General features: G+C 29.9%; 1 protein-coding gene across 6 annotated transcripts in view; it reads left to right on the top strand.

Annotated features, from left to right (window-relative positions):
• qtc (GRIP domain-containing protein quick-to-court) overlaps positions 1 to 16,106 on the top strand; it is a 224,451-nt gene that overhangs the window by 117,505 nt on the left and 90,840 nt on the right. The window contains exon 1 of one of the 6 annotated variants that reach the window (XM_035351409.2): positions 10,529 to 10,828. The exons of 4 other annotated variants lie outside the window; for them this stretch is intronic. In XM_035351409.2, coding sequence (XP_035207300.1) covers positions 10,780 to 10,828 — 49 coding nt within the window. In that variant the 5' untranslated portion in view covers positions 10,529 to 10,779. Of the gene's footprint in view, positions 1 to 10,528; positions 10,829 to 14,516; positions 14,864 to 16,106 lie in introns of those variants that run through there. One more of the 6 variants, XM_035351411.1, reaches the window with a different exon arrangement.

Here is a 16,106-nt window from a genome sequence, read left to right as displayed (position 1 = left end):
AATTTCTAAGTAGAATTTGTTTTATTATCTATTTCATATTTTGTCAGACATTAAAAAATTTTAATATTAATAATTAACATATTCAATGGTTTCAAAGCGAGGAATAATAGCAACACTGTATGGGAGGGGACATTTTTATCTCCAGCGCGCGAGACTATGTATCGGAAATTCTAAAGATAGGCTCATTTTAAAATTATTTTGCGATGTTGCTGTTTAATTGAATTTTATGGTTTAAGTGCAAAGAACATGATATTTAATAAATAAAGGTAACATACAAAATGTTAAAAAACGCTCCTTTGAGCGTATGTAAAATTTGAAGACTCAGATTTTATTAGTTTTGATTGTAGTTTTATTTTTGATTTAATTATTTTTTTTTATTTACGTTTGGGAACTTGAACGGTAAACTCTTAGAGGTGTTACACTATAATCTTATCTAAAAAGAGAAATAACTTTAGATATATATACACATATAATGCAGGACGCTAACAAAGGAAAAAAGAAAGAGTTTTAAAAAAGAAAGGCTTTTCTATCTTTATATACCTAAATTAACTGCATTTTGTAAGCCTTATGTGAGACTTTGTGGTGCAAAAGTAGAATTTTTTTAAATAAATAAATTAAAAAAATATCTAGACTAAATATAAATCTGCACACAAGTCTATAAAGAACTATTTTCTTCATTTTGAATTAAGTTGTCTAATAAAACAAACAATGCCGTGTGCTTGAAGTCGTAAAAAGTTGCTAACGCCCCTCAAAGTGGAACACTTCTTTTAAGCTGGGATATATAAATAGAAATCTTATTTCTTCCAACTTACTGTAAAATGCGTAACAATAAACTCTTTATCGTACGAAAAGGTGATCTGTAACTTCTCTTACAAAGACATGGTTTTTTTTTTTTTTTTCGCTTGCAAGAAGTTTAAGAAAAGTAATAAAAATCCGAACTTATTCGAGTAAACAAAATGTGAAAGTAGTGTAAAAAATATGACATCTTAAGAAAGAGTAATCGTGCGAAACAAAGTGACCTGTAGTATTACAAAGCTGGGCATTATTTTCTTTTTTAATACAACCGTAAGGGTTGATAACCCTAACCGTATCTCAGGTGTCAGTCACGTTATTCTCTGTATCGTAATTGTTCTCCTTGTCGTTATTTTGAATCCAGCGTAATTTGATTCAACTTATATTTTTTTCGCCTTTAGAAGGCGTATAAAATCGTGAATGCAAAGTGATATTCTCGATACCAGTTTGCAGTGGCCTACCGGGGAAGTGCAAAAGGTACTTCTAGGTCAAAGGGAGATTTGAGTTTCTATTGTTTCCTACAAGCTAGGCCTCTTCTCTTGCAGAAGTCTTATGTAAGGAAACGTGCGAGTATTTTCCGCTTTCCGCAAATAGAGCTAATAACTAAGATTCCACGGCGAGTTGTTTTGTTTAGGAAGCTGTTGAAGTTTTCAGATAAAATAAATGAAAGATTGTTGGAAATATATTGCAGAACAAAAATAGTTTCTCTTCACAGCTTTCAGGAGGCCAGTGGTGTAATTAATTCACTTTGATACACTAAGGGAAGTTTCTTAGTGTATTAAAGTGAATTCATTACACAACTGGCCTCCTGAAGTTTTTAAAACAAAAATATATGAAGCAATTTCAAACCAGAAAAATTACTAATTGATTAAATTCAAAGAACATTTTTTAAGGAAAATACCAAAACGTTTTTCTAAAAAAACGAATTATTTAAATAATAATAAAAATAACAATAGAGATAATTTTTATTAGCCCAAAGGGGATTTGGCCCTGAAGGACTATTGTTTTCCTTTTGTGAATGTTGTGTTGGTTCACTATAAATGTCCGTTTCATTTTTCAAACTGTTGCCACCAAATGTTAGAGCCGTGCATTATTTTTCAAGAAATTAAATAATGCAAAATCTGCATAAATGTATGTATATTTCTCTCATTGTGATAAAACAACGGTACATAGAGCCATCTAATTTTGAATGACGTAATACTGCGAATATGGCCATGTGGAAGCTCAAATTTGAAATTTGGAATTTGTTTTATTATCGATTTCATATTTTGTAAAACTTTAACGAATTTTTGATTAACAAAATCAAGGATTTCAAAGCGAGCAATGGCTGCGTTGTATAGAAAAAAACACTTTTATCTCCAGCGCGCAAGACTCCGTATCGGAAATTCTTAAGGTATGCTCAATTTAAAACTATTTTGCGATATTGCTGTTAAACTGATTTTATGGTTTAAGTGAGGAGAACGTGATATTTAATACATAAAGGTAACAGACAAAATGCAAAAAACGTTTGGACGTAATTTAAAATCTGAAACCTTACAGTTTTTTTAATCACTATTTTTATTTATTAGCTTGTTAAAAAATTTCTAACAAAAAAAAAAGAAGAATTATTTAAATAATAATAACAATAGAAAGAATTTTTATTTGATTTTTTTAACTTGGCCGTTACGCATACTAAAAATATTGATAAGTGTTCTTTCAAGAACTAACAAAGGAACTAAAATGAAGAAAAGAGCAATGATGACATGTTTTAAATAGAAATTTTCTCGATTTCTATTTAAATAGGTGACGAACGAACATAACAAACATTTAGGTAGCATTATATAACTGTTTGTTTCTCTAGGATATGAATTTACCCTTACCTCTTATATTCAAAAAACAATTCTCACTTTCTCTTCCTGTTCAAATCGTATACATTTTGGGAGCCTAATTAAGTAAACTATAACATCCCCTCCTCCCAGGAAATCTGCATAGTTTTTAAATTTTGATGCATATAAGGGCTTCATCCGTTAATGAAAATAAAAATTAAATTATACATCTGAAAAACCTCCTCGAGTTTTCCATGTCAAGCACTTCAGTTTAACTTGTTGTGTTTATTTTAAGCAGTTATTTATTTTAAGTATTTAACGAAGATCCCTGCTGTAAAATATTAGCAGCAAATGCAGTTAAATTTGATTGTCCTTATACATCACGCATTCTCATTTTCGACATCATCTAATATATAAGCTCAGCTTTAAAAATCATACATAGAAATAGTAGACGTTTATATACAAAATATATACTTTAAATACATCCTCATTTTATATTTGATGTTTAGTATGCTTTTCTTCCGTATATTGAGTTTATATATTTAGATTTTATCTCTCTGGTGATACGTAGATCTAATGTTTTATATAACAGCAGCATTTTATTTTTCTGTTTATATATGTGGCTCATGAAAAAATAATTAAATGCACTAACGAATTCAAAATTCTGAATGTTATAAAAATCTATTATTAGTTATTCTCTAAGTTAATGTGTGTATGTGTGATTATGGCACAGCCTCGAGGGCTATCTGCCTAAGGGAAGGGATGCCTTCGTGGAGGACTTTTTAAGGAAAACTGGCCCGTATGCACGTTACACAAGGGGAAAACCACGAAAACGCCCTTGCAGCCAGCCCGTTTGCGGGATTCGAACCTCCCACTGAACTACCAGTGTTCGGCGACTTTACCCGCTCGACCACTGGTGGGTCTATTCTCTGAGTTAAAATATGTTGATACGTCTCAAAAAGCTTATGACATCAAAAAGTTTATCAGCCCAAAGGGACAATTTGCCCAGAAGGGTTATTAATTTCGCTTTGGCATTTTGCGTCGTTCACTATAAGACGGTGTTTCAATTTTGAAATTGTTGCCACGAGATATTAGAGCACTGCATTGAAGAAATTAAATAATGAAGAATCTGCATGAATGTATGTGTGTTTCTCGCATTGTGAAAAAACAACGGTACCTAGAGACATGTCGAATATGAGCATCTGGAAGCCCAAATTTAGAATTTTGGTTTCTTATCTATTTCATATTTTGTTAAACGAATTTTTGATAAACAAACTCAACCATTTCAAAGCTAGCAATGGCAACACTGTACGATAAAAAAAAATTATCTCCAACGCGCGAGACGGTGTATCGGAAATTCGAAAAGGTATGCTCTTTTCAAATATTTTGTGATATTGCTGTTGCATTGAATTTTATGGTTTAAGTGCGAAGAATATTATATTTAAAAGGTAACATATAAAGCATTAAACAAAAACAATAAATAAAGGTAACACACAAAGCGTTAAACAAACGCCCCTTTTTGCGTACACTTTATTGCCGACTACCGATATATTATTTTACTTAATTTACATAATGTAAAAGTGCGTTACTTCAGCATTAGAAAAAGAGTTATTTAAAAAGTTGTTTCATCAATACTTTTTTATAAAATTTTACAAATAAATGCTATTTTATACTATAAGGTTAATAAATAAAATGTGCCTCTAATACCTCATAATACTATATCAGTTGCAAACTGTCTAATTCAATTTCTACGAAATTTCACCTATAATCAGAATAAATGCAAATAGTTTTATAATTTTATAGAAACGTACAAATTGTAGTCCTGTATATTCAAAAATGAAATAAATAAAAAAAGGAACATTTAAACATGGTTTTTTTAAAGTGTATATTAATTTTACCCATTTATTTGGTTTAATAAATCGAAGACAATAAATATTCCCTTTATTTTGAAATATTTACATAATATTCAACATTTTATAATTTTCTATATTTCTTAAATTTAAGAAAACTTTTATTAATAAATTCTTCTTTCAGATATTAGCCATTTAAATAGAGATTTGAAATTGTAAGTTAAATTCTTAATCTCACGCTTTTCTTAAAATGTTTCAAATTATGTCTCTTGTTTATTATGATATTATGTTGCTAATTACGATAATAAAATATGCGCATCTTCAATAAACATTGAACTAACATAAAAAATACATGTGGACACGATATGACTTCCTTGCACGATCTATTACGTTTTACACATTTTTTTCTGCAATTAATTTAAACTTACTTTCTTCAATTTCATTAAATCAGTTCAGTTCTCAAGTTCAGTTCAGGTCATTCAATCAGTTCAGTTCATCTCATTCAACCAGTTCTGTTCTCCATTCGCAGCAAGGCAAAAATACGCAAAAACTCAAAACATCTTCATTAAACATTGTAAAATGCAGAAGAATCTGTAAAACACCAAAACCAATTTAAAACAGTTTAAAAAGCAATTTTCATAATTACAATTAGACTTTTTACGGCAAAACAAGCAACTTGGCCTGTGGGCAGGAAGACAACACTTTCGGTGCACAAAATGGTTACTTTACAATATATTACTGTTACTTTACGTTACAAAATTGTTGCTTACTGAATTAACTTTTGATCCCACTCGGCAAAAAGGCACTGAATTTGGTGCACCAACTAATTCACTATTCTAATAAGAGTTTCAAATATAAAGAAATGGTGGCCTCGTTAGGCTTAGCGTCACTTTTAAATTGTTGATAATTCTGCAACTATTGCATGCAGATTAACTAGCATAAAATTCATAACCGGAATACAAGAACAACGTAATTTAATCACTTTTAATGCAAAAAAGGCACAATTTACTAAAATATATGAATAAATACTGAGCTCACCGACCCGGGTAACAGAGTTGGTGTGCATATATAGTATATATATATATGCACACCATGTGTTATATGTGTCTGATGCGGCCGATTGCACCAAAAAGGAAGGTGCTCAAGTACATGTTACAGTAGTCCCAAATACAAAATTTTAACGTTCTGAGGCTATTCGTTTTTACGTTATGCAAGATATATACATACAGACGTCACTAAAAAATTTCTTCTGAATCCATTTTAAATCCATTTTAGAAACCGCTTTGGAAAAAAAGAGTACTTTATTCTGTCCGTACGTACAGATTTCACACAAATAAATCGTTCAAATGGATTCGAGAGCGATCAGAATGATATTTTCTTGAAATATGAAACCCGAAATTTTTTGCAATTACAATACTTCCTTTATTTCGTACAACGAACTACTTGTTTTGAGGTTCATTAATTTTCAGAAAAACGAAACAATTTATATAATTTCATTGGATTTTTAAATTTCCTTTTTATTTCAGACATTGTATTAAATAATAGAAAGTCGAAACTTAATATTTTTAATTTAGCCGTTTTAATTAAATTTCAGTTGAATGTTTAAGTAAAATACTGTTTTAAGAATACATTTGTTTTCGGTGTTTTTGCATTAGTGGCAATTTATATTAACATATTTACATTTAACAACTGCAGTTAAAAATAGACAAAAGCTACTCTTTGATTTATAGCAGGAGTCTTAAGAGGGCATATAATAACTAAAAATATTTCCCATTTTATTGTTTTTACCACGACGCATTATCTTCCGTAAATAATAGAACTAGATCTCACAACCTTCGGCTCAATGCAAAAGGTGTGAAGGATTAAGCGATACACAAAAATAACAGCTTTTATTATTCATACAAGTTTTTTATTTAGTTTATCCGTACACGCCTTTCATTCTAACGGCTTTTCCGGCCCAATTTATTAAAGGACTGCAATTTTCGATGGAGATATTTGGATGATCATAAACAAAATGCATAGGAAGAGTCTCTACGAGTTGTCAGCGCAAACAATCACCATTGTTTTCTCAGGGTCAAATACGAATTCCTTTCCATTTTATTAAAGTGCGGAAAGATGAAATATTTTCTTTTTTACCTTATATCGACCATTCATGTCAAGCAGTTGTCAGCAAACTTCGCCGACTCATAGAACCCTTAGAAATATAAAACGTTTTCGTAGAACCCCACCCCACCATTAGAAAAAGAGGTCATAAAATAATATTTAAATTAGATCAATATGTTACAGGTACTTTTTGTAAAAATAATTAAAGAAAAACATTGCATTTTTATTAAAATATTTTTAACATAAAATTAGTGTATTTTACTCATAGATAGCATTAACACGTGCTCCAGGTGTCACCTACCCTTGCATTACATTAAGCAACGGAACTCTGCTTGCATTGTTTACACAAACTATAGCTCTATTGCTGTTATCTGCCGTCGCATTTCATATTCTACAATTAATTTTTGATGCCACATACGTTGAGAAAGATTTTTCACTTAAATATGTTATTCCGAAATGGCACGAAAATGTTTAGCTGTGTAAGAAATTCCTAAGTATTCTTTACGAATCTGCAACCAAAACTTTAGGAGCTTCTCTTGCTTAAATTCGGATTTTAACGTCGAATCTGTTGATATGTCGATAAGGTGTTCTCTTATCGTAATACTACATCAAATTTTTTATCTACTTAGGAAAATATTCTTTTATAGTTTTATTCAATTGAAAAGGTGCTCCATTGTACAATTTTTAACACTGTCGTCTAAATTCAGTTCATTTTTCCATTAGCAAACTATTTAGCTTTGCAGAGCATTACACGTCATTCTCACACGTCTTCTGCGATGATCACGAGTTAAATTTTCTAAGTAACTAATCTATAACTAAATGTATCTTCGTATTTTTTTAGTTAATAAACACTAGTCATCTAGTGTAAGTGCTTTACAATTTTCTTTTCGAACTTTACAATTTTGACTCGTAGACTCCTGGTAATTGACTTGCGGGACATCGTGGTTCTTCGGAACGCAATCTGAAAACCACTGTTGTAGTCTAATGATTAAATTCTATAGCTTATCATTCAAAGGGCACTCAAACCTAAGCCCGCCAAGAGCTGAAACTGACTCTTTATTGGGATCAAAAGATTTTCGAAACGAGAATGGCTAGCTTTAGACATGTATGTTCATTCCTCATTCTTAGCGGTTAAACTGAAATAAATTTTTAAACCTAAATCCAATTCTCTTCCTCTAAATAAAACATTTTCTTTTTGTAGTAGGCATTAAGCCATCTGTCATCCAGAAGTTCAGAACTTCTGAATCTAACCATACCATAACCGCTTTATCAGTAGCTTTTGCAATGTAAGTACCGTGCCCGAAATTTCATTAGGATATTAATTTTCTTTTCTTTTACAGTTCAAAATCAAATTTTAATTCAAATGCAACTTTAGCTAAGCCGATCTTTATTTATTTAGAAAAATTCTATACTTGTTACAGAAAATAAGATACAAAACGTTGACACCCCTATCACAAAAATTCACTGAGATATTTGGAATTAAAGTCGAAAATCATAATTAGGGACAATACACAAATTGAAGAGCGAAATGTAATTAATTATACATAAAATATCTTTTAAAAAAAGGCTTTTGATATTAAGAGATTAAGCGGCTAGCGTTTCTATGCAGATTGTTGAGAAAAGTATTGATCAATGTTACAAAACGTTGACACCCCTATCACAAAAATTCACTGAGATATTTGGAATTAAAGTCGAAAATCATAATTAGGGACAATACACAAATTGAAGAGCGAAATGTAATTATACATAAAATATCTTTTAAAAAAAGGCTTTTGATATTAAGAGATTAAGCGGCTAGCGTTTCTATGCAGATTGTTGAGAAAAGTATTGATCAATGTTACAAAACGTTGACACCCCTATCACAAAAATTCACTGAGATATTTGGAATTAAAGTCGAAAATCATAATTAGGGACAATACACAAATTGAAGAGCGAAATGTAATTATACATAAAATATCTTTTAAAAAAAGGCTTTTGATATTAAGAGATTAAGCGGCTAGCGTTTCTATGCAGATTGTTGAGAAATTGTAATTGATCAATGTTTTTTTTTTTTTTTTCTTTTTTCCACAAAATATTATAGAATTCATATTCTAGAAAACACTGGTAGAAAACATTGTTGTATTTGTATTCTAGAAAACACACTTCACTATCGGTAGCTAACTCAAAATATTATTTGCATTAAATTAAAAAGGAAACTATTTGTACTTTTATGAAATTTTTATTCGATTCCATACTTCAGATTACGATTCTGAAATAATAAAACTACATGAGAATGCTAATAATGCGTTTCTAGGCATTGAAAACTTATAAATTACGTGTCAGAAAATTCTTTGGACATGCCAGTTGTAATAAACTTATAAATTAAAAGCCCTGGTAAATCAGAAAGCAATACCATTGAATAACATTTAAGGAGAAAAAAAGAAACCTCAAATTATTCTAATTTATTTACTAATCGAATCGTCAATAAAATTGAAAGCGAAGTTAAAAATAGCTAATTTTGAAGTTTAATATTTCGGTCAATTTTTATCATACGAGAGTCAAACATTTGTGCTTTATTTTTTATGACGAGTAAAAAATTTTCTAAATATAACTGTAGGTACCTTAGAAATATAAAGTTATATTTAGTAATTTTTATAATATTCTTTCGTTTATATTAAAAAAATGCCAGAGCATTGTAGAGACATTAGATTATTTCGAAGCAGGAGACTTAAATGAGCAATGCTCTCGCCGGGACTCGATCCATGGACCTCTCGAACACGCGCCGAGTGGGCTGACCACTACACCACGAAGGTATGCTAAAAAGGTGGAAGAAATACCTTATATACTCCCCCTTTTAAAAGGCGACTGGGGATTAGGGGAACAAATCGCCTAATCCCGATGGTGAAAAATCATCATCCACCACCTTTTTTAGTTAGGGCGCCACTGTAGAGACATTAGGTAGTTTTTGAAAGCAGGGGAGATGAAAAATGAGCAATGCCATGGACCTCGTACCAAGGACCTCTCGAATACGCGTCGAGTGTGCTGACCACTACACCATGAAGGCATGCTAAGAAAGCGGGAGAAATACCTTATAGCATGAATATGTGTGTCATTTAAAATATTTTTGTAATTGAAGTATATGTCTACGATGAATGGTTGCAAAATAAAGACCGGATAAGGACTTCTGTAGATACGGTGTATATGACTAATAATGTGTATCATTACATGTAATACGTCAGTCAATTATACTACCAGAATATAATTTTAGTAATGAAATTTTAATAAGTTTCATGATTGGAAGCGCAGTTGTTTTCTTAAAAATGATTTTTTTTCAACAACGAAATCGGATGAAATACTTTTTTTTTCCAAAGCTAATGAACTTCGAATATGTGATAGTCTTCAAATTAGTTGTAGATTTGGTATCTTTGGAACATTAACGTTTCTTAAAATCCTATAAAAAGAAGAGCATTTATCTTTAAATTCCAGTCGGCTTTTCAACGGATGTTACGGTTCAAAAACCGGTAAATAAAGAACTAAAACAGAAGCTTAAAACATATGATGCTGATTTATGCCCAATTAGAGACGTATCCGCATCTATATTTGTCCTAAATATGCCGTGCTTTTTCACATGGGTAACAAGAATGAATGATATATAACTTGATATGCCAATGATGGAATCGATTGTTCATGGATTAAATTGAAACCAATTTTAGTTGTTGACGAGATGATGATGATATAGAAAAGCAACTTTTTCAATAATGTCAATATAATTTCCAGTCATCTGTTCTGGATTATGGAACTTTGATAATCGCATAAAAAATTTGAAATGCGTGACCAGAGGAATATTTCTCTCACGCAATTTTCCTACTTGAGCAGTTTCTGTGATATCCAATGAGAGGAGCGAATGGCAGAATGCAGCACGAAAAGGCATGGTACCCAACGAATCGGAAAACAGGAAATCATATTCGAAATCTAATCAGTAGCGTCCGAATATTTCGTACGAGACACGAAACTTGTTCTAAGAATTATCCAAGTTGAGTAGAATTTCGTTTTCTGACTTTTTTATCCGGTTGCCCTGGGATTGGTACGATTAATCACAAAAGCTGCAGAAATAATTTTACGTCTTTGATTTGAAGTCTATCAACCTTTTCATGCTTCATTTTTGTTTGGATATGATTCAGAATCGTATCTTTTTATTCTTAGTTATGTGAAGATTCTGTTAGATGTATAATTTCAAAAGTTGAATCCGTATGGATGAAGATCGGATTATTTCTTGTCCTCCTTCTCCAATTCCGGAAGGTGAGTTCCTTATATTTCAGTTCTTTTAAGCATTTCATCATATTTGCAGTTTTTATTGCTAACAAAAACGTAACTATCAATAATGAATAAAACTAAAAAGTTCTCAGTAACATATCCTAAACTGAAGTGTGTTTAAAAAGTATAATATCCGATATATAATAAGTTATAGTTTCGATATGTATAATTTATTGTAATTCTTCAACAAGTGTGCTCTAAATTTAGATGAAAATGTTCTTTATTTATGTAATTTGAAATATAAAATTAAAACATACCAGTTCAATTTCGGGAATCATTCATCACACTGCTACGTTTTTCAGATTAAGGCAACATTTTTATTATACATTCAATTTAGATTCAAATTAGGCTATATTTAAATTGATATTTTATATTGAATTGATACCGAAAGTTGTATGCTATTTCTCCTCGCAAAAATGTTGCAATGTAGAAAAGAGAATTAATCCGTTCGGCTTGTTAAGAGCTCAAATTATGCGTACATTCATTCCGATTCATTAGGAGTTTCATCTTTATTTTTGGGTCATAATTTTTAAATTACTAAGACAAAAATTTTCAATTGTATATAAGATTTTATGAAATACACGTTTTTAATGTTAAGATATCTTTCTTTTCATTCTTTGAAGAAGAATCAGACTTATAAATAACAACAGTTTTTTCACGCCTTATACGGCATATAATCTTTACTTCTGCAAATTAAAATAATAATAATAATAATAAATCTGAAAAGTTTCAGATTAAATTACGTCCAAAGGGGCGTTTTTTAACGTTTTGTGTGGTATCTTTATTTATTAAATATCATGTTCTTCGCACTTAAACCATAAAATTCAGTTCAACAGCAATATCTCAAAATAATTTTAAAAGGAGCATATCTTTAGAATTTCCGATACACAGTTCCGCGCCCTGGAGATAAAAAGGTTTTTGTTTTTCTCTGTAGAGTGTTGCCATTGTACGCTTTTAAATCGCTGAGTTTGTTAATCAAAAATTCGTTAAAGTTTGACAAAATATGAAACAGATAATAAAACAAATTCTAAATTTGGGCTTCCAGATGCCCATATTCGGTGAGAATTACGTTGTTCAAAATTTGATGGCTCTATGTACCGTTGTTTTATCACAGTGCGAGAAACATACGTACATTTATACAGATTCTTCATTATTTAATTTCTTTAAATATAATACAAGGCGATAATATTTAGTGGCAACAATTTGAAATGTGAATCGGACATTTATAGTGAACCAACGCAAAATGCCAAACCGGAAATAATAATACTTCAGGGCAAATTGCTCCTTTGGACTAAAAATCTGCCAAACTGCGTGTGCGTAGTTTCTTATTTTTCTTGGAGACCTGTAACGCATGAATCGTTTTTTTTTTTTTCATTGATAATTTCGTATTTGCATTCAATATGCTAAATAATGCTGAACCTGCGGCTGCGCAACTTCAGCATTATTAGAGATTTATTTTTTATTATTATTATTAGGGCTTTTAGCAATATTATTGGGAATATATTTTGCCGTAAATTTTAATAAGTTTATCATTAGAGTTTATATACTATTCAAGACGATGATTACAAGAACACCTTAAAAGTTTGTTTATTGCACGGCATATATGCATGAGACAATATATCCGTAATTATAATTTATTCCTTTAAATCGAATCGACTGGGATAAAATCATTATATTATAGGTTTAAAATGGATCTGGTGTAACGATAAATCTGTTTGGTACATATTCCTCAAAGTTTGATTGCGTGTTAATCGAATACGGCAAAACACACTAGGGCTTTGTGGCTAAGTGGAAGTATGTCTTCGTAGAGAACTTTCTAAGGAAAACGGATTAGTGCATAGTAAAACGCAAGAAGATGCCCGTGTAACATAGCCCGTTCGCCAAGATTCGAACCGCCACCGAACTGTTAATATTCAGAGGTCATCTCTATTTAGACACAAGTTCACCCTTTCTCAAGAACATACCTCAATCTGTCTTGAGTTGCAAACAATTCTTCTGTAAAACTGATTCAATCTAAAATATAATTTTGTCGAATTTCAAATTTAAACGCGCTTTTTTTCCCGTGTGTTATGATAAACATTAATCAAATTTGATTTACAAATAGTGAATTCTATATTGATAATTCTCTTATTTAACCTAAATAGGTTGTAGTGATTAGATAGGTTATAGTTATTTTCTCGATTATAGCAGCCGAGAAAACAGTCTGATGCGCTGCTTTCATAACATGACATATTTTGTTGACAATCCCTGTTTTGTGTTGTTAATACAAATTATTCGCTTTTACCCTAAAATTTAAATTGTATTATGTCAATTTTATAAGCTTCTTATAGAAAAAGCATTACCAAAAAATATTTGATAAAAAAACTACTATCGGAATTTTAAAATTAGATCAAATTCAATCTTAGATTGATATTGATTTTATAAAAAAATTGCAGATTTCAAGAAAGATATCTCCAGGGTTTGTTTCTTTCAAAAGGTAAAAATATTCTGCTATTGGCAAAATATTTACCTAATTCTGAATCTGAAATTGGTGTGCATCTCTTTCATGTACTATTAACACAAAAAACCACTGTTTTGATTATCAGTGAAAAGTATAACAGGAAGAAGTGTGTCAGTATGTATTTTAATGGATGACAAAATTCTCAATCTTTTTCGGCATTAATCTTATATGTTTTATGTTCTTACAGTGGACTCGTAATCTCTTTTTCTCATAATTAAAAAAACTAATTATTATAATTTAGATTCATAATTCTCAAATGATTCCATTCGAAATCCAAACCTCTTTCTGTATTGAAATAAGTATCAAGAACGTCGAATTTTGACATTTTTTAAATATTTCGATTTCGTTTTTAAAATCACATTTGTCTTTGTTGGTTGAAAAGACTAGGTGTTATTGTTTTATGATCGAATTAAAAAAAATGGGCAAACAATTACATCATTTCCATTAGATTTATTTATAATTTAAACTTTCTAAATATGAAAAAACATTTTTGTAATAATTAAATGCAAATATATGCTACTATTGTCATTAAATTACAATTTAAAATTGATGTTGATTTTTATTAGATAAATGCTTATTTATTATGTAAAACTAACGTTCGAAACCTTTGTTGATTATTAGAAACATTAAGTATATATACATCTTACGAAATGTTTTGTTGAGTTTTAGCATTTCGGTTCACAGTTATTTCTGATAATTAAAAATACTTTAAACTTTCATTAATATGACTTATTACTAGGACTAGGAGTTTTCATGCTAATTCATTCATGTTAGTCAATTATCATTAACGTTTTCCTTTCAAAATATTAATATCAGAATAATAACCTAATAGTACTTTTAACTAGTATCTAAATATATGTTTACATTACATTTAAAGAAAAAAAAACTGCTCCGAGAACATTTTCGCATCAATAAGATTGTCGATTTTGAAAGAACTTGAATACCTGTTTTAACTTTAGGCGAGAATATCATTTGTAATCATTCAAAACATATTTTGAATAATTAACGGGAATTTATGAGAGGCACAGTTATATATAATTACTTTTTCCTTATTTAGGGTTAAGGAAAACCGAAACCTTCTCTTTTAAAATCATGTTTAGCAAAAACGCTCATAGATGGCGCTTGCAAAATAATGCGCGTTGAAATCTACAGAGCGGAGAAGTGCTTTCGATTTTTTCTCTATGATGCTTTGTAACTGAATTTCGCAAATTAGTTTCTTTTTAATTTAATCTACTCATTTTTATTGCTTGAACATGTTATAAGAGAAGTTATGCATTTCATTTGGAAAGTTTTTAGCTTCCTTTTGTTTGTATCAGTCGAGCCACATCATGAGTATCATAGTATTTCATTTGAATGAGAGGGCAACGTCGGCTTAGCTGTAGTTTGCAGCAACAGCAAAAACAAACGCGAGTGGCGGCGAAGGTTGATCGGTTTTCCACTGCAGTGCGGACGCGGATCTTGTCAATTGTAGGTTACTGCGAATTTCAGAATTTTTCGAATGTGAAATCACTGCAAAAACAGTGAGTTACTTTTGATTTCTTAAAGTTTTAACTTCCGTAGTATATTGCATTCTTTAACGTATTTTTTATTATCACCACTGTCATGGCAGTTTACCGGCTTACGAGTTTGTTATATTTAATCAACTGTTTGTGTGAAAATTTCTTTCAGACGATACTATTTTATTTATTTTCAATTTCTGTTTATAGTTTTGAAGTTTATTGTATTTTATTTAAATTAAACAACTTTAAGTATCAGTGTACTTAAAATTTATTATCCTGACATATGTTTTTAAATAAGTGCCATTATAAATATAATTCATTATAATTAGAATATTATAATGTCTCAAACATAATTTAGAATCACTAATTTTAATTGATTATCATTCTTAAACAAAATGAATGAAATTAAAAAATTATTTTTGTTTGGAAATCTTTTTCTACTCTTCTCTTTCAATACAAAAATTTAGAAATTAAAAAAAGGGTTATTTGTCATGGTTCAAGTTTTATGAAAATCAAAAGTTTATTTCTATTTCAATTTTTCTAAAAGATTTTTAAACATATATTTATGGGTTTACTGATTTCATTTTTAATGATTATGAATGTTGTATACAAGTAATGCATGTAACTTTTCATAAAATTACTATTATAAATATTTTTAAGATTGATAAGTGTGTATATTTCATGTTTATACACTGCTTTGCTAATTAAAAAAATTATCGATTTATTTGAATATTTTGAGAGTGTATAAAAATTAATAAGGTGTGTCATGTAATTCTGTTTTATACTAGTAATCATTATCAGATTTTATTTTTTATAGAACTTGTTAGGAAAGAAAAAAATATACTTTTCTGTAGCACATTTAAGAAAACTAAAACACTTATAATTTGTCATTCTGTTTCATCATTTGTCTTTATTTCTTAAAATGAAATATATCCGACTTTGTTTTGTTATTTTTAAAGCAGATGTATAGCTGCATATATTTTAGTGTTACTGTTTTCCTGTGCGTTTTTGTTATATTCTTTAAATGTTTCTGATATTTATGTTTTCCTGTGCATTTTTTGGTAAATTCTTTCTGCTTCAATCTTTAGATTATCATTCATTCTAAAGCTTTTGTTTTCTTATTGACCTAGCAGCATATGCATGCCTTTTGTTTAATGAAGGAAAAGAGGAAGGTAATCTTAATATAGAAATGGCAGTCAAAATTAAGTTCATAAGAATTGATTTTGACTTGCATTTATTGCTTATTTTGAATAACATAACTGTT

The sequence above is a fragment of the Stegodyphus dumicola genome, chromosome 7 (genome assembly GCF_044657685.1).
Source record: "Stegodyphus dumicola isolate Sdum_Otavi_A_Nest chromosome 7, ASM4465768v1".
NCBI classification, from domain to species: Eukaryota; Metazoa; Arthropoda; class Arachnida; order Araneae; family Eresidae; genus Stegodyphus; species Stegodyphus dumicola.
This window is presented reverse-complemented; position numbering and strand designations above follow the sequence as displayed.